The following is a 27,681-nucleotide window of genomic DNA, read 5'->3' as shown; positions in this document are numbered from 1 at the left end:
AAATACTGTTTGTTATAACTTCTAACCTAACTCTCCTACTCTAGGTAAAATTTGTTAGCAATTTGTGTAACATAAATAATAAAATATGACAGTATATATATATATATATAACGATGACTCTGAAACCAAGCTTCGGGATTGGGGGGTTCAGGATGGAAAAAACGGAACAAAACGCCGCGACACCATGGTGGTGATATCACCACGTTTGGAATTTAATTCGCGTGAAGATAGTAATAATATTATTAGCATATAGCGAAGAACACGCGTAATTTAGGTACGTGTCGTGTATATATATATATATATATATGTAATATGTTCACGTCACACGCACGACGCGAGACTCGACAACGACGCGCGCCGGGGGAAATAAATTACGCGCAGAGTGAAAAGGAACTGAGTTGGAATAAAAAACGATTTTTGTCAGGTGAACGGCTTCCGCGGTACCCACACCTATAAAATAATACGAATACCGTGTACACGACCTGTCTACTTATCTGCTGCTGGCTGTCAACTAAATCCCCAAAGACCGTGGCGGCGCGCGCGCCGTTGACGACCAGACAGACGTACATGTATACGTATTGTCGAAATGTCGAATTATTATAGGTACACGACGTGAACCGGTCGGAAATATCTTATAGGAAATACTTGGATTATTTTTTAAACCATCATCATATATATATATATATATATTTAACTCTTATAAGAACATAATATGATATATATTAATGTACCATTTTACATTTCTTTTTATACAATATGCGGTTATCTGTATGTTTTGTTTTTGAATAAGAAAACAAATTCCTCTTATACTTTCGAGCTGATGTAAAAAAATCTTTGTATGTCAATAAATTGTATATATTATATACTTTAGCAGCCCTCGCGTAGGTACTGCATAATGTGCGAAAAGGCGAACGCTACCTTGCACCATCGCACGCCTAATATTTATATATTATTATATTATATGCGTTATACGCGCGAGTAATATGCAGTTTTGTACTTACCAGTTGATTTTGATAAGCCGTGACGGCTGTGAACACGGTTTCTGGGAACACGAAAGACCGGTACTTTTCAGCGTCCAAATCGGTCACCATGCCCCTCCACTTGACCAGATGTATCCGGGGCTGATATCTGTGCATCGAGTTCAAAATGATCTGTGGGGATAAAACAAAAATGACGGATCGATATATTATTATGACGTAGGTATGTATACACACACACACATATATATACACGAAATTAAGACGATGACGTACACAATAAATATATTAAGCGTGAGAAATATCGATACACCGATGTTACACACACACACACACACATACTGGCGTGCAAGTAAGTCTGCAATTAGAACTCGAGTTATATATACATAACTTAACGATTTGATATGATATATGTATAGTGTGTACTGCAGACGCGACTTTGGATAATGTAACATCGTTCAATCGTTGTGAGACGAGAAATGATCTCTCTCTCTCTCTCTTTCTGCATCCGTCTGCTGTCTGTCGAGCGACATCGCTCGCAGCGCGCCGCAGTACTTCTTTAACTTATGCATAAATATATATTATGTACATGAAACGCTACACTGCGTAGTTTTCAAAGTGAATAAAAACCGTTTTCATTGTATAATTGATTTCGAGCGCGTGGTAAAATCATGACGTTATAACGTCATTTCCGCCGGCTAAATAATGTACTTGCAGCTATTATATATGCGTTATCATTATTATTATATGATCGTCGAAACCGCTATATACACAGCAGCTTGTGTCTGTTTCTATCGGATTTCTGAAGATTCTGTTATACATCACAAAAACAGATGATCTACTTATTATATAAGTATACGATATTTATAAGCCTACAGAGAGACGACCATGCGGTATGTATTAAAACTATAAAATAACTTTGATCGTTAGTCGGCGTCGACGAGAGGCTAGTCCGCGGTATATAATATGACGATAATGTACTTTTATTGATCCCGAATTCTACTACAGTATTCGTAACCCACTAAATTTAACTGTTTCAATTATTATCTTTTGACTCGACAAGTTTGACTTGCTCGCGGCGAACCGTCTCTACCCTCACTCCAAAGTTATAAAGAAAATTATCATCTATGTCTAATTGTTATCATAGTTAAATAGTGACGTTTGATAGTAAAAATTATACTTTATATTTTTTTCATGACTTGAGGGTATAGTCGTTGCGTGGACGCTCTTGACATCGCATATTACTGCGCAAGTATACGACGAAAAACGAAAAACTATAAAAGACCTCTACTATACTATTCAACAACTAGACCAGTAATGGAACTCGGCAACGATATAATATAATAATATATTAACTATTATGTACAATTACACTGCATAATAATAGTGAAATAATAACATATGTAGTAGGCACCTATATACCTGGTATGTATAACACAATAATATTATATAGGTAGGTATATCATATACATCTCCGCCGCCGTCATCGTCTAGCCCCCGTCCGTCATCGGTGGTCGTATAATGGATAACTAACCGGCAATTAACCACGTTTTTTATAACTGACACCTTGGGCCGACGAGATGATGGTATCTATCCCGTTTCTACACCACCGCACGTATTAAACGAGCGGTAAACACTCGGGTCGTACTACTACGGTCTTCCGTCCGCCACAGCCGCCACCACCACCGCCGCCCTACGGGTCCGAGCCGTCATAAATTCGAATTGCTTTCGAAAAATTAAATAAAAAAAAAAAACAAAAACAAAAACAAAATAATAATAATAATAACACGCCGCCCGACCAGCTCTACGATATTACATATTACATATTATTATTATTATTATTATTATTATTATTACTGTTGTTGCAGTACACGCCGCCGCAACAACACCATACGGCGGCGGCGGCGGCGGTAATGGGAATAGAAAGAGAGGCAGCACCGTCAATTGTCACTCATAATTCCTGTGCTTACGCCCACTTCCTAATTATCAGGTGTTGGACAAAAGGTTTCTCCGACTCGCCGCGCGACGATAATAATTATTATAAAACCGGGCCCGGACGCGCGCGCGTCTATTACCTGAAGTGGCGTTCGAGTATACATATAATATACCTACTCCGATGCACATACATATATGTGTAGATAAATGTGTGAGTGTGTGTGTCCGGGGGTAATGACGACCGCTCACACTCGCGAAACCGAGTAGTTTTTATTGTTGTAAAAATATAATAATCGTTTTACTTATTGCGCGCGAGAATTCTGCCCTCCCTCTCGCCGACGACGACGACGAAGACGTTATCGGTCCCGCGACCGTGGTCATATAACATACGATACGACGATATGGGCGGGTAGTTAAACGCGTATAGGCACATAAATGGGTATAGTACGTCCGGCCAACGCCACTGCCGCCGTATGAGAAGATGTGTTATTAGATATTCTTCGTCGGAGAGATCAAAAAAGCCGCTTTAGCCGTCGCTGCAGACCAATAAACCTCCGATACTTGCGCGGCGCGACTAATACAATATAATAATGTTCTACACGATTCGCACACGCCTTTATAAAAATATTAGATACGTCGTGAAGGCCGGTGGTTTTTTATTCTCTCTTGTCCGAACGATTCTCGTGTACGATAATAATAGTAATAACCGCGATCAGTGACATAGCTAGGATTTACGCTGTGTTCGTAGCAAAACAATCCGGTTAAAAAATGGTGCGGTTCGTATGTATTTTCCGAGCAAAAAAAAAAACTTATCAAAATCATATTATTTTATAGAGAAAATGCTATGAACGTTTTTTATAACATTTACGGAACTACTTAAACTTACAATACTCGTATAGTCGTATTATATGGGTAGTTACTAGTTGCGCCAATGCCGTCACCGAAAATCACTCAAGCTTTGGGTTGTGTATAGGGGCGCGTTGTGTTAAAACGATAGACGTCTTACATCATTTATATTATGTTTTTACGTTACAAGTGTAAGTTATAAATGATAACAGCAGTATAATGCGGTCACTGACGAATTTTTTTTCTTCAGATTTAAACGTTTGTGAGAAAACCTGCAGGGATAAACGAATATGATTAATCACAGTACTGTTGTCATTGTACGGTATCGACGGGTACCTATCTGCTTGCTTAGCTATTATTTGTACGCAGTGCGATGTGTACAGTAAACACGACAATATTATTATGATCGCGGCACGATAACATGAAAACAGCCGTAAACTCGGTGTAACGACCGACGCGTCGTCGTCGTCTCGCGCGTACATAATAAAATCTTTTCCATCGATCATAAAAAAAATCATATATAATATCATATACATATAACATATACACACGTTTACGCTAAACGTAATAGAGGCGGCTTGGCGACGGCCACCTATTGTAACACTAATTTTATTAGTCACCTAAGTTGAGCATGCATTTTGACAAGCTGTACCTATTAAAGTTGTATGATATTGTTTTTGAAATCGTTTCATTTATAGTCCGAAAAAAAACATAATTCTTTACAATCTGTCCTCAGGCTTTCAGAGTTATATATTATGTACATGTCTCTATAATTGTATTATAATATCATCGCATAAAAATACGTGTCGATGACACGTAGGCATCATTGTATACAGAATTGTGCACACCTGAATTTAAGGTCGACACAGTGCTTTTGTGCAAAAGATATCGATTGTAATACTCAAACACGAATTGAAATCGCGCGCCGAGGCGACCAGTGACAATGACCGTTATAGGGTAAGGTACCCTAAATCCAGGGTATCAAAATGTTATTCCTATACTCGAGAAGTATCTATAGTATTATAATATAATATGACGTATACTTATTACAAACACTGCAGCTATTGCTGTGGTCTGCTCAGCAGCGTCCGCAGAATGCCATGTCTAAACAGTAAACAGTGACTTTACGACTTAAATTCTCCCCGTGCTTTATCGGCTGTAAATATTCGTCACGCGTCTGTCTGAGGGAAGTGGGAAATATAGTGAGGTTATGTTTTTTTTCGAGTCGTTAAAAGTGAAAAAAAAATTAAAATGGAAACGAACGCGAGGAAATTTGTCGACTGTCACACGACGACGAGTGTCCGCTGCGGGGGGGCGCGCACGAGCAGCATTCCACAGCGTTTGGACCGCGCGCACTCACACCAAGCTCGCGTATACATATCATCTAAAGGTAGACACGTCGTGTGTCTGTGTGTATGTACGGGTAACTGCTGCCGGTGGTGGTCAGACCCGCGAGACGTCGTCGTGTCCGGCGCGTTTTTATTTTTCGTTATTATTTATTTATATATATATATTTTTTATTATTATTATTATTTATGTTTTAATGTATAAAAATGTGTATATAACGCGCGTACGCACATAAAAATAAACCGTCACTGCTGCCGCTCATAACGATCGTCATATAATATGTATACCTATATATATATTGTATGTATGCTCGCAATAGCTTTCACACTGTCACAGACACACACACGAATATTTCGGCTAACGATTATCCAATTAACATGACAAAAGATTTATATAAATTGTTGTATTGTACACACACACACACACACGCACACACTGCTTATGCACGTGCGTCAACCAGCTCCGGTCGTCGTATCGTCTGCGCTCGGGAGTCTGCTGCAGCTCCGATCCCCTACCGCGGCGCGGTCCACGGCTCGGTCCACGGCTCGAGTCCTCGAGTCGTCGTCGTCTTCGTTTTTTAGGTGCAGCGCACAAAGAAATTGAGTCTTTAAAAACGTTCGCGCACGCCGCCTTTCTAACCGTTAAATCATCGGGCAGTTTAACTCTTGCGCGGGGCCGGGTCGTATAGTGTTATAAATAATAAATAATAATATAATAATATGCAAGCGTATTGTGTTTGTGTGTGTATACAAACGGGGATAACGATGACGATCCAGCTTATCCTATTTACCTTCACCCTATACACAAGCATAATATAAGTAATAATGTACCACGCGTAAATATATAAAGCGTAATAATATTATTATAATATATTATTGTAACACCGCACCGACATACCGCGTATTATATAATTTATAATACGTAAACGAGGTAATGATGATGGCAATGCTAGTTTTATTTTATGCACGCCTCTTTTTTTATTACGATTAAGAAGGATCGTGTTATATTAGGATCCGAATTTATTTATGATAGTCACTGGTGATTAATATACTTATAAAAACGTATTTACAATATCTGAGGTGTATATAGAGAAAACATCATCACATTTCTTCTCTTCCCTCGCCCCGCGGTAAATAGATCACTCGGTAATTTCCACTATGAGTGTTTAAGATATTATGAAACAAAAAACCGTTTAAATATTTATTTGGCATGTACTGAATTCAAATTGTTCACAGGTTTTTTTTTTTCTTTTCATAAATGTATGCCATGATGATATCATTATAAGAACCATCCTATAGATTATACTGTTACAGCCGCCACTCGTATGTAGGTATCTATATATATATAAATATGTTATTTTATGTATTGAGTATAATTCCACTGTAATACTTATTATTGGATTTTCTTAAACTCTGATTCAAAGAGTACATCGTGATACTAATATGCGTATAATGCGTATAAGCCGCAAATGTAGTTTTCGTTCTCGTACTAAAGATGGCGATTTTGCATTGAACCAGTCAGCGTATATATTAATATATTAAGTTTGAATGATATTATTATATTATTTGTCATACAATTATCGTAATAATAATATGTGGTCAGCTGTCAGAATATACATTACAAATGTAGAAATAGTATAGAAATGTGTGTTATATAACTATTAACTATACAAACGTAACCTTATAATATATAGCCATATAGGCCAGGTCAATGGAGCATGCATGAGCCAATATAGTATAATACCTATACAATGCGTGATGTAGATGTAAAATAATAATTATCTTAATGCGTACGAAATACTAGCAGGTCGAATAAGAGAGAATTAGTGTTTTTAGACTCCAGAATAAAAGCTGATGCAGGATGTATGAAAGTTTTATATATTACATAGACTAATATTACTTATAACTGCAGCTATTAAAATAATCCATCATCATTATACGTTCGTAAAATGTGCCGCACTTTTGTTTTGAAATTAAAAGTGTTTTTTACAACCGAAATGTTCCATTTATAATTATATATATCGTCGATCGTTGCAGCCGTCGTAGTAAAAAATTTAGTTAATGTACAATTAGGCGTGAGCATTAAGTGCACTGTATATATTGTATATCTTAACAATGATGTAACTATTGGAATATAATATTATTATATTGCAAAGCAACCTGCACTTTATGCTCGAATACGTGGCGGGCGTCGTATTTAATTAACTATATATAATACCGCTATAGAGTTTTTATTGAAATAATATACCTGACCTAATACCTATTAGTATATTCACTGCGCGAGTATCATTTATATAGATATGGTCAATTGAGGTTTTGGCGATAATTCGGAGATTAGTTTTATTAAATGCTCCAAGACTGGACGACGAGAAGCCTCGGACTTACCGGTGAAAAATAATATCACGTTGTCAAAATGTGTAATCCGACTCTCCGACGACCGAGACCTTAAAAATATATAATCGGTATAACACCCAAACGCGTCGCACGTATGGCCCACCACCGACGGTAAATGAAAACTGTTATTACGAAATAATAACATTATGATATAGACACGCGCGCGTGGGTCGGATAAAGGTATAGGTATTAGGTTTATATATATAAATATTAAATTTAATAATAATTACGTTTTCAATTTATTTTTTTCTTATACGAATTCGTCGTGTGTATAATACATGGTGTGTTTAAAAGTGATTAATAAATACTTGGTCGATTAAATATATATATAATATTATGTTTGCTTCTATAAATCTAACTTATGGTTTCCGATAATTATCGCAACGTCATTTTTTTTATGCGCCCTGAGATTAATAAGATTATAAAAAAGAAATATATGTATATAATAATAATAATAATAATAATGATAATAACAAAAAACCATGAAAATAGTATAAGCCGAATAGTCGTGAAAAAAATAACAAATAATATCAAACACATGTGTTTGTTTAAATCTTACATAAGGTTTCCGATAATTATCGAGACGTTATTTTTTTTTTATGTATTCGGAGATTAATGAGATTAACAAAAAAAAAAAAAAGTAAAAATAATAATAATTTCAAAAACCATGAAAATATGCCCCAGCATAGTTCGAATCACTATTAGGTATACATAATATGTTCATAGTTCCAAGACCAAATACCTAATTTATTTTTAGTATTTTTTACTACGCAACATACAAATATTACTAATATATAAAATAGGAATAATTAATATAGGTATCTCATTTTTGTTATTGTGTATACAAAAACTAGATGAATATTACTATTGAATCGTCCAAACATAATTTTTATACGAGTTGCCTTTCAACATTTAGTCACACTAAAAATATTTTATTTATTTTTGTTAAATCTAAATATACTTCATACAATAGATATATATTATATACCTTTACTGCAGTTAACTAAAAATAATAATAATAGTTTTTCGTAAAAATTAGAAATTCCTAAAAACAAGTTTCCTAAAAACTTTATCACGTATAGGTAGTTGTGTAGGCAGTGACATTATAAAACCATCGAAATAAAAATATAATAAGAGGTGTGTAGTGAATAAGGATCCGAATATTATAATAATTTATAATTTATTTTATTTTGTCTATCCTTGTACTATCAGAAAAAAAATAGTAATAATGATGATAGTTAATAACATTTATAATATAATATGTTACTTAATAACTAATGTTTATATACATTTTTGTTTACTTTCAATCGTTTTATGGAATTTACTAATAAATATAAAATTACCAAATTCTCATAAAACATATATTATCTTTATAATTTTTTGGGAAAAAATATTAGATTTCCATACTCCATCTTACAGTTGAAGCATTGTATTAAAAAGACACTCCTAATATGATAAATTTATAGTATGTGATAATTTAACCAAATGTAATCGGAAATTATATTAATCTATTGTTGATAAAAGAGAAGTATTCGAAGCATTAATCAGCTTAGGCTTTAGAGAAACAATATTTAATGCGATTTACACACTTTTATTTTATAAGTTCCAAACTCTGAGAGTGTACCTACAGCTGCTGTGCGTAAGTATGTGTTGAGATCGACGAGAGTGGTGGCGGAGCAGCGATGGTATTGGAGACTTGTGCACGACAAGTCGAAAATACGCGCGCCTGCGTCATTTGATACCTTTGCGTTCGTCCGACGACGGAACGTCTTCGTTCTTCCAAACGCAGTCGTCGGCCATATCTCTCATCGGTTCACGAAAAAAATCGTTTTTTCTTTTTTCTTGTTCACGTCTCTTCTCCCAGTTGACACGTCACCGCCGCCGGTGTCACGTGCAACGCAGATATATATACATATAATTATACGCGGTGCGTTATAATATATCGTTCATCAATCATCGCATCTTGTCAAAATCGGATACGCACACATATAATATACTATACTCACAGACAGACAGAGAGAAAGAGTAAAAAAAAGAGATCTAAGAGAGCAATTTTCTGAGTACGTCTACGGCGTATATTATAGTCGACTCCGTTTCATCGGCGAAAGACCTTTCAGATGCGCAATTATTAATTATAGTATAAATATGTCACATCCACTTATTATATATTAGAGTGAAATTGCTTTCATAAACAATATGTAGGTACTTATGTATAAAAAAAAAATAACGTATTTGTAAAAGCCTTGCACGGTTGCACGGCTGTCACAATATAGAGTCTCGCAAAATTTATATACGTAGTTTATCATAATAATATTATATAATATTAACGTTCGACTCCTGATATCCGTTAGTTTTATGTATTATGGCAGCTGCGGTGTAATCAATTCGGTGGCGGTGCGAACTTTTTTAGTCTTTGAAGTAATATTTACATAATATACATTTGGTACCATTGCCACTATCTCTTTCATAATGCCAAATAGAACCATACACGTCTCGTAATCCAAAAATGTATTAATTTATAGTTATAACCATTATATACATATTTATGTTGATATTTAATAATAAAATAAGTCAAGGCGTACAATATTTGTGCACTAAAAATCGTCTCTCTATCTCATAAATCATAAAAATTCAATAATTATCTTATTATTATTTTAATGGACACCTAACCTATCCGACAATTTTATAAACAGAACCACAACTTTTGAGTCCTCTTCACTATCGTCGTTGTAGCTAAGTTAACATTTATCTTAATAGTGAACCGTCCGATTTACACCACAGTGTATAACATAATAACATTATTATGAATATAAATTAGAGATTATAAGCAACGAAAACAAAACAAAACGTGAGAACACGTCGTTAATACTAAGGAAATCGTTCTCACCTGTCCGCTGATGTCCATCTCGTTGTTGGTGAGCTTGACTTTTTCGAACGAAACAAATGTCTTGTGCAGCTGGTCGCCTGTGAACGGCGAGTCAGGGTGCGTGTACAGCCGGTGTGGAGCGGGTGGGTCGGCTTTACCTGCCACCAACCACGACGATTTGTGGTAAGCGTACCGGTACCGTTTGTTGTCCACTGGCACGATATCAATGAGTACCGAATACTTTTGGTTTGGATCCAACTTCCGGAAGCACACGCGCAACGTAGGGAACATCCTCCTGCAAACCACGGTGAACGTCAAAATAAAATAATATTGCAAAAATAAATCTATATTTTATATATATATATATATTTATAACTTTTTTTACACAACAAAAAAATATTTATCGTGTACCAATAACGGGCAATTGGATTTTCCGTTCTGTTACCGTTTAAAAAAGTATAGGTGTACCAGTACTATTTTGTAATATTTATAATAAGAAAAATTCGTGGATTCTACAATAACACAATTTCAACTTAATTGCTTTTCCATAACTATTGTTGTCTACAATATAGAGTTCTAATTTCGAAAAACGATTTTAAACTAAGTGCATTTAGTATATTTTATGACAACAACAAGAATGTAAAGAACGGGAAAGACTATTAAGAGTCTATAATAATTATTATATGCGCATTGCGTATGATACATCTTTTGAATAGTTGATATGACATACTTCCTATAATGTTACTACAATTACTTTAAGTTTTATTTGTTCATCGATATTAGTTCGTATATATTGTAAGTGAATTTAAAGTTTAAAAACATAAAACAATCTCAATCAATTCCTGCGCATGTGACGGGGTCGGACGTCTCGCATCCATTACCTACAAAGCCGAACCACTAACCTGTTTAGAAAGTTAAAATTAAGTTTAAAAGTTATTCATGTAACAACAAGTTTATAACTCAATCGGCTAGTTTCGATTCTTTATATACTGCTGCAACTAACTTACTTAGTTCGTATAATTCATAATTCATTGTACCAGAAACGCGAAAGTATAAGTTACTTATATATAGAGCAATGCAATATATAATACATCGAGTTGTATATACGTATATATAGTCAACTATAATATCATTATTTTTTCTTGTGCGCACAGGACTACTATTAAACATCGGTATAAAAAATTCATCGTTCGATCATAAAATATAAACTATATAATATAACGCATACGATTTATGGAAATACGAATTTATATTTTATAATGTGTACATATAGATATACACATTATCCGCATTATCGATGAGAGTAACTATATATTGTTATATTATGTCATTACGAGAGCAGACCGATTAAGTTGCAAAAAAAGATTTTTACTGACGTTTGTATACCTATATTTAATCGGATATGTAGAATGTATATAGATACATCAGCTACTTGTGGTATATACTATTAAGTAGGTCTTCGGTGCACATCATATATAAGTACTGCATATATATCTAATAATAGTACGATGTAGTATATTATAGTATAAATATTATAACGATGTATAATAGTTGCCTATAAAAAAAGGGAATCGATTAACTTGAATATAATATACTTCGACTCATATAATTGTGGACTGGTTTTATAATAACGCACTACTATATATACATTACATGGAGTTGCTTAAAAAAAGAAACGTTATACTACAATATTATAGGTAGTGTAACTTTTATTCAAATTCGAGCTACAATCATTTTCTTGGAGTGCAAATGCATTGCAGTTCTATCCTATACATATAACGAGGAATCTGCGAATTAAAAAAAATTGTACACTAAACTTGGTCTATATTATACGCATGTTTGATGAAAGATTTGCAAATCAAAGACAAAATCGTAATCAGGTAATCGTTTACCTCGTGTGACGACCGCGTTGAATGTAATAATTATACTATAAAGATTCGTTTTCGTAAGTCGATACCAAAAATAAATAAAATATACCACTTTCGACTCGATCGGTTTTACGATTTCCGCCGCATATAGACGTGAACCAGTTTAAAATTAAAGAACTCTTCATCATCGCTGCACATATGTCTAGTCGCTGCAGTATACGACGTATACGTATTGTCGTCGTGTCGCACCTGCGGTTTATGCGTATATATGAGCATGTCATACGTATAAAATATAAATATTATATATTGGGTACATTGACGTGAAAAAGCGCAGGTGAACCAAGCGCGGCTAATTATCCGTTAAGTCAGAATATTATGTTTTATGAATTATCGTTTTCGCCGGGCTCGGTGCAGGCTTTTATTATTAATTACCGTCATCCCCGTACGCACACATGTAATATTTTATGGGTGTGTGTGTGCACGCTTTCCGATTATAAAATAGTGTGTCAGGAACTCTTTCCACTCTCTATCTCTTTCCCGTTCGGCGGGTGGCGGCGGCGGCGGTGAAGATATATTATTATTGTTGCTTTTGCTACTATTATTGTATTTCGTGCAAGCGTCGTAATAATATTAAAATATTATTCCAGTAACGTTATCGACAGGCCGGTCAATTTTGCACGCTATACGACTGTTGTCCTACCATCGACATACCGGGCGCAAGCGTACCCTCGCTCGGACTTGAATAAAGACATTCACAAATTCACAATACCATTTTCAACTCTACTCCTTACCAGACTAGTGTTGGTCGTTCATATACGTCATATTATAGACGAAAACAGCTATATATTATTATATTATTTATAGACAATAATGTGCTATGTGCGTTCGAGTGCAGCTGTTCTCGGAAATCAACTGCGTTGAAATGAATATTATCTGTCGATTTTTGACCAACTGCGACAGCTAGTCGCAGAATTCTATTTTTAGAAATTTGTTTTTGATTTCTCAAAAATATAAAGCTCAAATTATATAACACTTTGACGATCGTGTCAAAAGCCGCAGATTACAACTTCGACAAGGCGTTACGTTTAATCGATGAAAACCGAAAATGCAGAAATGCGGTTGGCTTCATGAGACGACCGCGCGATGACAGAGAAGACGTTACACACGAGATCAGTCCACCGAGCAAGCTTATCGTTGGTCACTATCATATTATAGTGGTCAGTCAATTACCGCGACTAACAAGTTCGGTTACCTACACAATATATCAAGTTCACTAATTGTGTTCCGTACAAATCTAACAACCTGTACCTACCCAACTATATGTTATTTCAAATTTTTCGGCAATTAAAATATTACGTAGTGTCCACGGACCGCCGCCGACACGGCTATATTATCAGCTGTACGCGTATTATACACAATTATATACATGTATAATATACACAAACAGTTTATGAATAATATCTGTACACCCGTGTGCCCCGCCAAACATAATTATATTATAGGTTTGCCGCATCGCAGCGCTCCGGGTGGTGACCGTAATTTTCTCAACGTCGTCGCTATGTATAATGATAATAATATATTACACGAATGCGCGTGTATGCTTTTATATAGGTACCTAAATCATATTATACGGATGCCTAAAACGTTATTTGTCGACGACGACGACGGGGTATACCGCAGCGAGATGTTTGGTTAAAAATAATAACGCTCGGTTTGATTTAATTATCGCGCGTTTAGTCGGTTCGAAACGACCGTCGATCATGATAATAATATTATAATGTATCGCACCCATAGCTATTAAAATATATTATAAGGTAGAATACCAACGAGAGGATCGTGCAGGGAAATAAAAAAAATATGGGTATTTCTACGATACGGTATGTGAGAAATTCATCGCCCGCGCGCATGTAGGTAACCCGCACGAATTTAAGCATCGTTTAATTCTCAACTATTTGGCAGTGTTTTTTAAGTCGCGTGCGATTTAACAGTAGAAAAAAACCGCTAATAAATTACAAAACGGCGTCGGTGTATACCTATATATATAATTTACGGTATAATACACGCGTCATCGTCATCGTCGTACACTATACCGCCAGACCTTGACATAAAAATAATAATAAATAATAAAATTATGGATATAATGTTTTTGCAATCGTACAGAAATCGTGTAAAATTATGGTATAAACGTTTATCAGTCGATAAAAAATCGAGTTGTTTTAACGATGTGATCGCGAAATTAAATGCATACCTTCCGGTGATAAAGAAAAAAATATAATCAAAACGCTATAATAGATGTAGGTATAGACCCGATATTTTATAATTTATCTACCTTTCAACAGACTTGTTATTTTTTGTACACGTTTGAGATCGATGTTTTACTTTATAAGTGATCAAATATAAAATGGGATACTACTTCTTTGTTAACTTTTTGAATTGTATTTGTTCAAGTATCTATTATGTTAGTGTGTTGATGGCGGATTGTCAGATGTTGATACTGATTGTATACCGTGTATGTATATTGACATATTGTACGTGTTCCAACTAACAAGTGCCCTGCACGGATATCTTATACAAAAATTGAAAAATTATTTTCAATTATCGTTCAAAAATAATAAAAATATATAAATAATAATAAGATTTATTACTTAGGTATTGACGTTCAATTTCTACAACAACAAATATATTGTTAATGGAATGTGTGAGAGTGATCATAACGATTACAGAATCTTTAGAAAATTGACTAATTATTACTGATTGTGTTTATTTATGAGCGATCATGAGATAAACTGTCAAAATATATTGTTATTACCTACTTATTATTATTGTTTACCTACTTTATTCGAAAGTTTTGTTTTTTTTTTTCATGAAAATGTCAACGAACGGGGTCACCAGGTTGATAACGGGTTGATAGCTAACAAGTATAGTATACGTTGCAAATTCACGACATAATAATATTATACAGAATAAATACAGGTAACAATTTCATAATTCTAAAACACTGCTTCCCCATCACCACCCGTAACAGTCATACGAAACAACTCGTCCACGATACACATCATCAGTTTTATAAGAGCCCCAAGACATAATCGCATGTATCACCCTGTAACGAGCCCGGTGCTCGCTACTACGATGGTTTGACAGGCGAATAAAAAAATAATAAAAAATCGGTTGACATTTGTCAACGTCGCAACGTTTTCAGGCGGCAGCGACCGTCGACGCGCCTCGACGAACGACCACACGCTGCGCTCCGTCAAGAGCTGATAGTATAGTCAGTATGTCGAACCTCCGATGAGCAAAGAGCTACCCGAAACGATAACCATAAAGTGGGCATACGTAGTTAGGTACAAATAATATAATAAATAAGCATAAAGATAAATCTGTGAGCATCAGTCTTCTATAAGTATATCCAGTTTTTGTTCGAGATTGCAAGATACATTTTTTTGCATTTATGTTTATTACATTTTCGAAATCGTAATAGATTTGTTATTAATTGTAAAGTCCGTTGTGCATATGGTTTAAACAGAAAGGTTTATTTCTTATACTTATCGGTAATAATAGCGTTAGATGATTAAGAATAATTACTGTATCGTTTATATTTTAGCACATTTTTATCGCGATTAAACACATATGAGATGAGAAAGGGTGCACGACCACAATTTGAAACCTATCCCTCATACTTCGAGTATCTTCAAGAGTGATACGATAATCGCCCTTTTTACCTAATTACTAGAATATAGTATTGTCTGAGAAATGTCAGGGATAAGTCATATGCATACTATATATCATAAACAATATAATAATAAATACACTATACGGAATGATGTACACCGAGGATGGAGAAACTTCTATTTAGATACCGTCATTAAAATTAAAAAATTTAAATAAACCACTCAAACCATAAAAACAAATTGATTCTCATTTTAAACATCACTGAAGGACAATCGTTATGTAAATAAACGATATTATTATAAAATCTATATATTTGAATAAAATACATTGTTAAAGAATAAAATAATCGTCCGAAAAACAACACTCTGTATAATACATAATTATTATCGTTGACGTAGGTATATAGTTATTATTTAGATTAATATGTACCTATATCATATCATATTGGTATGTCGGTATGTATAATCGGTCGCGACAGTACCGTCATTGTATGCGTCATTTTTTTTTTTTTATTTACCGTCCTCGCTCATTTGTATGTATATAATAATATAATGTATTATTTATTTACGCGGTCTCCGCGCGATGTATATTAATGATGGCGCGTCAAGTCAACGCCGCGCGACGTCCCCGGCCCGCCCGCCGGCGACTTTAATGCGATTTTTTATTTTATTTATCATATATACGTACACGTAGACACGCGCACTGAACGTATGAGTAAAGGTTTACATTATAACGTAGGTACGACGACATCGCGAATCCGGACTAACTGCATTCCCCGAACAATATAACATGTTTAGATGTATATAATATTATTTGCTACACGCGTATAAAACATTATATAATATGTTATTGGTAGATACTATAGATACTTACTATCTATATGGTATCAGCTGGTAGAATATGTACAAATAAACATCATAACCTCGAGGTCGGATTGGCCTGGACCACTCGCATCGACCGAGCCCTAGATTTATTTTGTAAGCCTTTATGTAATCTCACATATTCGTATATTTAAATCAAGTTTTCAAATAACAAAAAAACCAAATGAATATCAACGTATTGTTTTATAACTATTATGACATTTGTTTAGGGTCGAATACCTACATTGATTTAAGCATTTAAGAAGACGATGGGCTCGTATATGTGTTGTCATCAAATATTATGTTATTATATAACATGTTGGTATAAAGTAATAGGTACTCTTTGAACATTTGTACTTTTTTATTTGGTTTGTGGTTATCGATTTGTTTTAAAAAATTTAACTAGAGTAAATGGATTATAAGCAAGTTGTAGCGTGTACATGTAATATGTATTACTGACTCATAGAATTTTTTACTTATGATAAAAAGTAAGAACACCTAACATCGTTTTATACACCCTATACACTCATCCTACACTCATCACAACATAAACACAAAACCACCGCGGTACTATTGTGACCACCGCGAAATTATGTTCACGATATTATACTATTAAACATGGCCATGTTGGCGCGTTATTAAAATATAATATTTTATTATTGTAAACGAGTCCGAACACGTGTCCACACATACGTATCCCACATTAAATAGTATAATATACGTTTTTTCGAGCCCGCAGCGTCTGTATACATACTAAATACACACGATCATGGAGTACACATAAATATAATATTATAATACGATGTGTGTATATTGTATATGTGTGTAAGAGTGTATTATAATACCTGTGCTCGTTTCATCGCCTGAAAACGTTTAAATAATATGTAATTTAGCGGAACCAGTTGACGTCCGCGAATATCTCGAAATAGACTTAAATAAATGTGCGTGCACAGTCGCGATTGTTGTTGCGGTGTCTTTAACTCTTTCGTTATCAATAAATAATAATAATATAATAATAAAAATCTCTATCGTACAAAAAAGTTTTGTATATTTTATTTCAAAATATTTTGATATTAATGGGACGGCGACCGAGGAATGAAGGTTTTGATTTTTTGAAATAATATTATAAATTACTAATATTAATTGATGCGATCAATTCCCAAGTAAAAATTCCTTTTCAAAATTAAAATACCATTATGGTAAAAGTATCGAAAAATATTGCTATTACATAAAAAGGCAGGGCCAATAACTAGATCAAAGATTAAAGCCAAGTTAATAAGTTTTCTGATTCTTAAGTGTCGATACTTAGATTTTTGCGATTTGTAAAATAATAATAAAGTGCATTATGATCTGCGACGTCTCATCTATACATAGTATGTTATCACGTATTACCATCTAACAAATCTTCTTTTAACAGAACCAATTTTATACTATTAGCCTTAATATTAATAGTTTGACTATTATCAAACTTGTTTTAGATAAGAATATAATCTGTGTTTATATGTTGATTTTTTACAATATAAACGTGTCTAAAATACATTGTCCTCATACATTCTAGAATTGTACTGCCATTTTTTAAAAAGAAAGCACATGCTTGATAACAACTGTAATAGCAGATACCCATGTGTGGGGAAAAAACACTTCAGTTATATTAAGACTGCAGGACATGGATTTTATTTTTAGAAGGGATGATGGAATGTATACTCAAAAGACAAAAATAGTTTCCCCGTGTATTCAAGTCATCAAATATAGATACCCAGGAACATAATTATCCTCGATATAATAAAAAATCTTTGTACCATACTTTTTTCAATTGAAGTGCGCATTCGAGACAGTGCTAGTTTATATTAAACACAAACATTCACGTTGTTACTTAAATTAATCAGTTTTTATTATTTTTAAAGGTATTTAAGTCCGTGCCTTAATATTATTAGTACGTTGTTTGTATCGACCGGATATCGTTTTTTTTCCTAGCACTTTGATTGCTATATATATATATAATATATTTATGTACAGTATGACGTACCCTATAGAGATATATATTATAATATGTATTTATATATATACTCACACACACACAAGGCATATTATATATACGAATTTATTACGTGTGCGCACAGGTGTCGTCGTCTTCGGTTATAAATTCACAATATAATAATAATAATATTCTATACGACGACACGATCACGCTGTTCTACCGGGAACCGCGTGCACACGTGAAGACGCAAACACACGCACACACTCACGCACACATGGATACGCGGTTAAAAAAACGTCTCTCGTTATTATTATCACCGTCGTAACATTGGCCCTATGCAAATAAGATGCCATAAACAAGTGACAATAATAATATTCGTCGAGTTATTATTATTATTATACGATATTGCGTTTTGTGGCCGTCCGGGAACCACGTTTAACATATATTATATACATGTTATAGCTGCTGTTATAATATTATTATTATTATTATTATATACGGTTGCTACTTTTTCTGCTGCTGTTAAGGCGTCGTTGTTATAATATTATTGATGAAAGCGATAAAATTGGATTTTTTTTTTTTTTTTTTGACAGGCTATTACGGCTGGTTATAATTTTATTTTATTTCATTTTACACCGCGTCGTCCATCGTCGAAAATTAAACACGCTCGCCGATTTCGATGACGACGACGACGACGACTGCGCTCAGCCGTGGGACGTACCAGTGATTTCATATACACATTATTTAACAATATTATAAATTATCATGTATGTATCTAATATATTTAAGAATTTTGAGAAAAAAAACTCGAATGTATGAATACACTATACAGCCAGGTAGTATTTAGTGTAATATGCATAAAACCAAACAGCATACAATATAATATGATAATATTAATATTTCAACTCTAGCGTCGTATTATATTGTTTAATTTATCTGATGTAACTATAATCAATTTTAAAGATTAAAAAGGGTAGCCAAAATTGATAGAATTTTTTTCATTTTCAAATACATTGAAATGCCAAGTACAATCGTTTAGCGGATAGAAATAAAGAACGAATAGGAGAGAAATAGGAGGACGTCATTTCTTCTAGATTGTTGTTGAACATATAATTATTACCATATGTATAGCCCACGTCAAATTAAAATTAATGGTTCGTGATACGTTTAATACGTTTTACCACAAATTATGCAATTAGGTACCTTAGAAAATGTGTAAAATTAACTGCAATATTTGATTTAATCTCCTCACCACTAGCTAATGGATGATTATTTAAAACGTGAATTATGAATGTTATAAAAAATCGGTATAGTTATATTAACACGGTTACAGACTTACAGTACACAAGCTATTCTGCATACGGTTATTACAAGTAATTCTACGCATTGATGTATCACTAATCTTATTAATCACTTATAATTGATAAAAGTGTCCTTTCTCCCTCAATGAACCGATCCAACAGAAATATTGTAGCCAACGGCATCGCCGCTACCCTCTACACTCGTCTAAAGAATTTCAACTATCTGCATCTGCAGTTGTGATAGTATGTATGCGGAATATCGCTTTCGAGATTTTTTTCCTTGACCGACGGACAACATTCATTCGTGTCAAAAATTTTCCGAAATACGCGGTGTATACAACACCTATTATATACCTACAATACCCCAACTGGTATATGTTAAAATTTATATTAGTATGCAGTGCTGCATTAATCAATTCTCTGCGGGTCGCCGCACAGTGCGACTGCTGAGCTGGACCTCGACCGAGTGACCATTTAATATTATACAATATATATGGCGGCTGATGATCATATTATTACTATTAGGTATACACTACAGTCGTCAGTCATACAGTGCGGTAGATTTTGCATAAATATATGTATAATAAATATGTCATAAAATTAATTCGAATAACACGCGTTGGGACTACTGAAGGTGCTGCTGCAGCCAATACCTATATGTATATCATATACGGGTATATATTAATAAATTCAATATTCTTCATAATATTAGATAAATAAAAAAATTAATAAGCTAATAGACTGACATTTTTATACTTATATACCGGAATACAATCGTGTTTGTTTTCAACATCCTCCACCATCACTAGCATTAGACGACGTTATAGATAAATAATGCATATACGTATACATAACTTAAATAGGTATGGCGCTTTTCAAATATTTATAATTATCAGAATGGTTTAGTTCAATTTTTGATTATTGAAATTATACTTCCGGAGTAAAGTTAAGCTGTACGTATGATGTTTTGATGAGACTAGACATAAAAAGTGAGTGTATAATATAATATAGATATGTCCGAAGCGCGGTATACAGCATACCCGTGATGATTACAACGACACTTATAAATTATAAGAGTATATAATATAGTATCATCTACAAAGTACCGTCTTTTTTTCCGTCATATAATAAACGCTGTTTTTAGAGTGAAAGAAAAAAAATGAGAAATGATGTTAAGATAATATATAATTGGGTAGTCCCCGCGCGGAAAGTCGTTTGCAACTATATACGCTGCTGCCTGCCGGCATCAACTCAGCATCATTAATCTTCTCTTTTTCTTGAAAAAGAAATTTTGAACAGAAAAAATTAGGTCTGCACGTGTTCATAAAACGATATACACCCAAAACGACGACGTTTTATCCTTTCTTGCGCTCATGTAGGTCGTGTGAAATATACAATATAGTATTATACGATTTAAAGGTGTGTATCATATGTTTCGACCGATTTGGCGAACAAAACGTGTTCTAAAACTTAATAGCTCGGAAATCAATGAACTGCCTATACACAAAGAAATACTGCAGTGGATACTGGATACTAAATGTACAATTATCATTGTAATAGTTATTTATATAAACTATTATTTTACATGCCTATAATATTCTTTGGCCTTTGCACGTTTATGTGTAGGTACACTAAAGATGATTAAGATTATGATATCTTAATTATATTTGATACATATTTTAGTAAATTACCATTACATCACTCAGACATTATCCGCAAGGTAGTTAAAAATAATACAAATATTTACATTTTTATATTCAAGTTCTGACCTGACTATTTGGGAGGGTTAATTTTTTTTTATAGCCACTAATACTACTTATATTATCTTCAAACACACATATATCGACCATACAAACTCGTATAAATTAAAATCATCAATAGTATTATTCAAAAACGTATAATATTGTAGTTCTACAATGATTATTAAAGTGGCGATACCTATATGCACTATAAACAGTATCTAATATAAATGAACAAGACTTATTGTTATATATATAAAGTTGGGCGAAATTTTATCTAGATAAAAAATTATTTGAATGAATGTAAACTATAATCATCCGAAAAATGATTTACCTATTCAAATAAAATATTATCTAGATAAATTTCAATGGAATGACGCTTTACCCTGTATATACGTATTATGATTATATGTATCACATCGAACAACGTCGCGATTAATTTATAGTATAATATCTCTATATCCATTATAATAGCTCGCAAAAATTGATAATGGAAATCTCGAATGTGCAGTATATTATATTATTATATAATTTTATAATTTGTACAGTTCTATAAAAGATAACCATCGTTAATTAATTTCATGTCGTCATCATCGCCGTATAACGATAGCGTATTGTTCGCAGTTTTCTGACCAATTTACCCTCCCGCGTAACCGTTACATAAATAAAATGTACACAAAGCGCACTCGCGCCATCGCTGCAGTATATATATTATAATATATGTGTAAGTATACAAACATACGTATAATATTATTACACGAACGAAATGTATATAAGTGGCGCCGATCCACCCGTTCCCGCAAGTGGTGGTGCCCGGTAGGGTCGGTGGTGGCGTAGAAAACCATCGATCGCCTCCCTTCGCCGAACCCCTCATCGCGGTCCGCCACTGTCGCCGCCGACCGACAAACCACGCCCTTGTCGGCAGGCCTGTTAACGGCGGCAGAGGCGGTAGAAAAAAATAATAATAATATCATCGTGTGTTGTCTATATTGTTGTCTATATAATATATTAATATGTGTTTTTGTGAGACCGTCAAGTCGATATATGACGATCGGGCAAAACGTTTTTATTTTATTTTTTTGCTCTCTCGTCGTATATTTTTTCACCCGCCGCTGTCTCGCGATCGATGCTGATTGATTATACGAATCACAGACTACTTGACCCCGACGCATACAACCATATAATTTTATATACTTCGTGCTGTATATAATACACGACCAAATATTATGGGAAGTATAAGCTTTTCTCGCACTGTATAATATTATTATGTATGGCAGACTCAGATATTTATTTTTCACACCCAATATATAAACATTTTATAACATTAAAGATGAAGAACGAGATTCTCTTCAAATCTGACTATATAGAGTTTTGTACATTATTGGTAAACGACAATACTGTATCAATATACAAGTAACAGCAGAACTCAAATTTTGAAAATCAAACTATAATACTTTAATTAGGTAGTTAAATTCAGTCCTCAACACCAAAATTGATTCACTTTCATTATGCGATGTAAATATTTCTCTAATGTCCATCGGTTAAGCTAAAACCTACCTACCTAATAATAAATGTCTACAGGTCAGTTGCATACTAATGAGAAATATAATTTAAGGTTTGTTTTTATTTATGTTTTGGGTTGAATCTACTGAAATTCATGTTGACAGGCGGTTCATTGAACAATTTATCTACATCTTCTGATGAAGTAATTAATATTATGGCGTACCTACATAAATATTTTTATACCCCCACATAAAAAGTCTTAAACCATTCACTGTTGTGTCTGGGGCCCACTGTATCTGTATAAGTGATATAGCATTAGGTATATATTATGATGCATTATAAACGATCAATATACTGATAGTATAACAAAAATTTGATAATCGGGTATTGTGTTATTATAACATTAATTTATATATGTACACGAAACTAAAGTTATACGAATGTAGAAATATTATTATATATTATCATTATAATTATTATATTTTATCCATATTATAAGCAACGTGCAAAGTGCACTGTTTTAAAATGGCTATGCGATAACTATATACCTACCTAGGTACGATTCAAGTATTTAATTTATAAAATAGTATATATGTTATATTTATATTTTATATATACTTATATGTGATCTATGTAATTACACACCTGAGAGCATTTATAGCTGAATTTAATGTAACATATAGGTAGAAACAAATTACGTTGAAATTTCAACACATATAATTTTTAAAGACTACCTATTGTATTTTTAATTATACAACGTATATTAAACATACGAATTAGTCAAAAATTAAAATTCACATAGTTTTACGCAGTAAAATTGTTATTATTATGTAAAACATAATAGTATGCGAATTAGGACAGTTTGTGATTATATATTGTTTGTGTAATGTTTACAAAGTCGCACTATACACATAAAGACCGGATCCAAAATTCATGTGCTGTGTATTGAGTGTTGGAAACAGAAAAAATGCACACTAGACGATAAAACCATAAAACAATAAAATAATAATAAAATTGTAAAATGTTTTGTACCAATCATTGGTCATTCGTATAAGAACTAAATAGCTAACTAAATCTTAAATGTGCCTTAAAATAAAATATTTTTGTTCGAAATTAAAATTATGTTTTACAAGGATAAGAATAATACAAACATATCCAATGCCGATATAACGGGTTATAGCTTATAATGTATAGGGCCTCCTCAGAGTTTCGCATGTAGCTGCTGCAGTTATACGCTGTTATATATATATATATATAGGATAAATGGTATAACGCAATAATCGAAGTATCACGATTCACGAATGTTATTATGCTTATTATATATTGGTATCTGCAGGTAAGTCGCTAGTGATGTGTATAAATATATCACTTATTATGCAGTGTGTATCGCGGGTGGGTGCAGGTTGATAAAATGCACTCGCATGCAGTTGCCACTATATATAAAATTAGTATGATATATTGTATTATAAAACACAAATATACTTATAAATGTTATATGAGCTGCTTCTATGTATATATATATGGCATAATGAACAATTATTAAATGCATGCGTAAATATTATACATATTGTAAATTATATAAGTAATTATAATTTATATAAATAAGGACGGACAGGATGGTCATAATTTCATTTTGTATAATATTAACATATTATATTGTTCATTGCACTTATTGCAACAGTAAGCAGTACCTATACCTATATTATATAGTATAACATGCAGCCCAACGACAACGACAACTTTTTTACCAAATATAGAAATTAAAGTACTGCAGATATGTTATTTCGTTATTATCGGAGTATCTAACGAAATATAAAATGTTGTACCTATGGTTTTTTTTATGGTTTCTACATTTATACTGCCATCGCGGGGGCATTTCTGCTGTTGCACCAGGACACCCGGATGTAATAAACGAAAGTAATAACTCGCACGAAAACTATTGTACAACATATATATTATATTATATATACATAATAAAATCATTTTTATTACCCAAACATGACCGTGAGTAGATTTCTGTGTAATTCTACATCAGGAGACCCGGTGCGCACGATATCCGTTTTTGATACAATTTTGTTCATTAGTCATATAATTACTATTATTATTATTATTATTATTGCGCCTGTGTTTTGTGTGTCGAGTGCGAAAAAACTTTGTTGCTATTTAGCATATATATATTAAATAAATATGTAGGTACAGTAATGCTACTTTAGTAGTTTAGTACATCACCACTAGACTAGGCTATAAAGGCATTTTTAATAGACACCAATAATATATAAATACATACCTACATTGTTAAGCCTATACTTTGTACACATTAAATGTATATATATATAATTAACTTTGCTATAACATTATTGCATATCATTACTACTGGTATCACAACGTACTTAGTGTTGTTTTTAGAACAATCAATGGGGATACATACCTAATATGTTAATTTTCATGCTAAATATGCATTAATTAATTTCAAATTGTATTTAATAATCGGAAATTTATTATTAACTATATACAACAAAGTGCTGTATACAAAATCTTAGACAGATACGTGTAATTACCAATTTTGAACAAATCTTATAATAATCTAAGACAGCATTAATAGGAACTGAAGACTAATTTTAAAATAACTATTAACTATAATAAGTAGGTAATAGCACATTAATAATTGACTAATATGGGCAGTATAAAAACTAATTATTTTATGTATGAGTCTTAATCAAATGTATAAAAATAATAAATATGTATTTAAAATGGCTGCAATACATCACGTCACTGCGTGGTTGTATTTATTTGACCAATTTGTTAAAACCATCGAAAAATAGTCGATATATGAATTTGATAAAACGATATTGTATACTGTATACTGTATAGTAACAACAATATAACAAATAAAAAAGCAACCAACGGATATAATTCTGTTTTTTGAAATACAAAAAAATTCATAGATTATACCTATGTGCAGTTTTTTTCAGTTTTAAATAATTTTGAAAAGCAGCGCGCAGCGTGTCTCGAAATACTACATCAAATATGATTTATTAAAGTGATTGATGCATATACATTCTTGAACTTGCAAGCCTTAGGTTATAAATATTAAAAAATTTCGCGATCGAAAACAGTTTGATGTAATTTATTTTTACCAGTTTCGTGTGTGGCACACATATAGTAAGTATATAAAATATACCCATGTATATTATGAAGTAGGTAGGTAGGTGTGTATCAGTATATCTACGTATATTGTGGCGGCGGTGATGGGACAACAATCAATCGGTTTTGCCGCGTTAAGCCGTTTGATCCGGACCGGAAGTTAAGTATAAAATAACACATAATCCGTGGTGCCGATTCTAATTTTCGGTCCGGTAACAATTTCACACCTACAGATTGGTCGGCGGGAGAGAGGACAGATTAAAATAGTCAAATTCGTCTATTAACGCAGCGCGTCCGGTACGGCTCAGCGCGGGATTAGCGTCGGGTCCGAAAACGACGAGAAATCGTATATTATACATTTATAATTCTCGCTCTCGTATTATGATAATATTTCCCGCATCCGCGTAAATTAATATTCGTTTTAACGCTTCTATGCAGCGGTTATTATAATCCGATCGATTGTTGCAGGCGCATATACCTACCTGCTATGTTATGTCGAGCGAGTTTTTAGTCACCTCATCTGCGGCGACCGATATATAGGTATAATCGTATATACGCGTAATCCGCACGTGCGTTGTTAACATATTTTACGCACACAGTTTCGGCGGTCTATTGCATAATCCGAAAATGTGTTCAAACTTGTTTTTATTTTTATATCTCTATATGCTTTGAAGTGGTCGCATTAACGAATTATGTTTTGTAAAAATATATCAATTTTATATTGGTGTACAGTGTTCTATACAATTTCTGTACTTATACAAATAATGTATAAATAAAAAAACTGTACAACTTTAATGACTAATGAGTAATGAGCAATGTATACGGACTATAGACATACAGTGAAGAACACGCCGCGGTGGTTTCTAGAGAAAATTGAATAAACAAATATTCGTGCCAAAATCGAAATTATTTTAAACAGAGATAGGTAATGCAAAGTTGGTGGGAATTTCACGAAAATTTAAGAGTACACAACAACATTAAGATTTGATATCTTTATGGCGTTGCAGTATTATGATTTATAATATAATATAAGGGCAAAGTATAGTAGAAACTGATACTCATACTGCCTTCGAGATTATGCAGATGAAATGCGACTGTTGAAATTATATAATAAGTCAATGTAGTAATATCATGTCACTTATTTTACAAACATTATTGAAAATAATTTATGTAAAATAAATAATGGAGTAAACATCTTTTAAAATTAAAATTATAAAAATGTACCTACTATTATTTAACACTAGAATAATATGCA

At 33.2% G+C, this 27,681-nt stretch overlaps 1 protein-coding gene across 1 annotated transcript in view; it reads right to left on the bottom strand.

The window, feature by feature from the left end:
• The window catches only part of LOC114127050 (T-box protein H15-like), a 54,806-nt gene that overhangs the window by 12,175 nt on the left and 14,950 nt on the right, over positions 1-27,681 (bottom strand). The window contains exons 3-4 of the mRNA XM_027991145.2: positions 10,386-10,659; positions 1,002-1,151 (exon numbers count right to left, since the gene is read on the bottom strand). Coding sequence (XP_027846946.2) covers positions 1,002-1,151; positions 10,386-10,659 — 424 coding nt within the window. The remainder of the gene's footprint in view (positions 1-1,001; positions 1,152-10,385; positions 10,660-27,681) is intronic.

Source organism: Aphis gossypii, chromosome X (assembly GCF_020184175.1).
Source record: "Aphis gossypii isolate Hap1 chromosome X, ASM2018417v2, whole genome shotgun sequence".
In the NCBI taxonomy this organism is placed as follows: domain Eukaryota; kingdom Metazoa; phylum Arthropoda; class Insecta; order Hemiptera; family Aphididae; genus Aphis; species Aphis gossypii.
The sequence above is the reverse complement of the archived record's forward strand: the minus strand, read 5'-3'. Positions and strand labels throughout refer to the sequence as shown.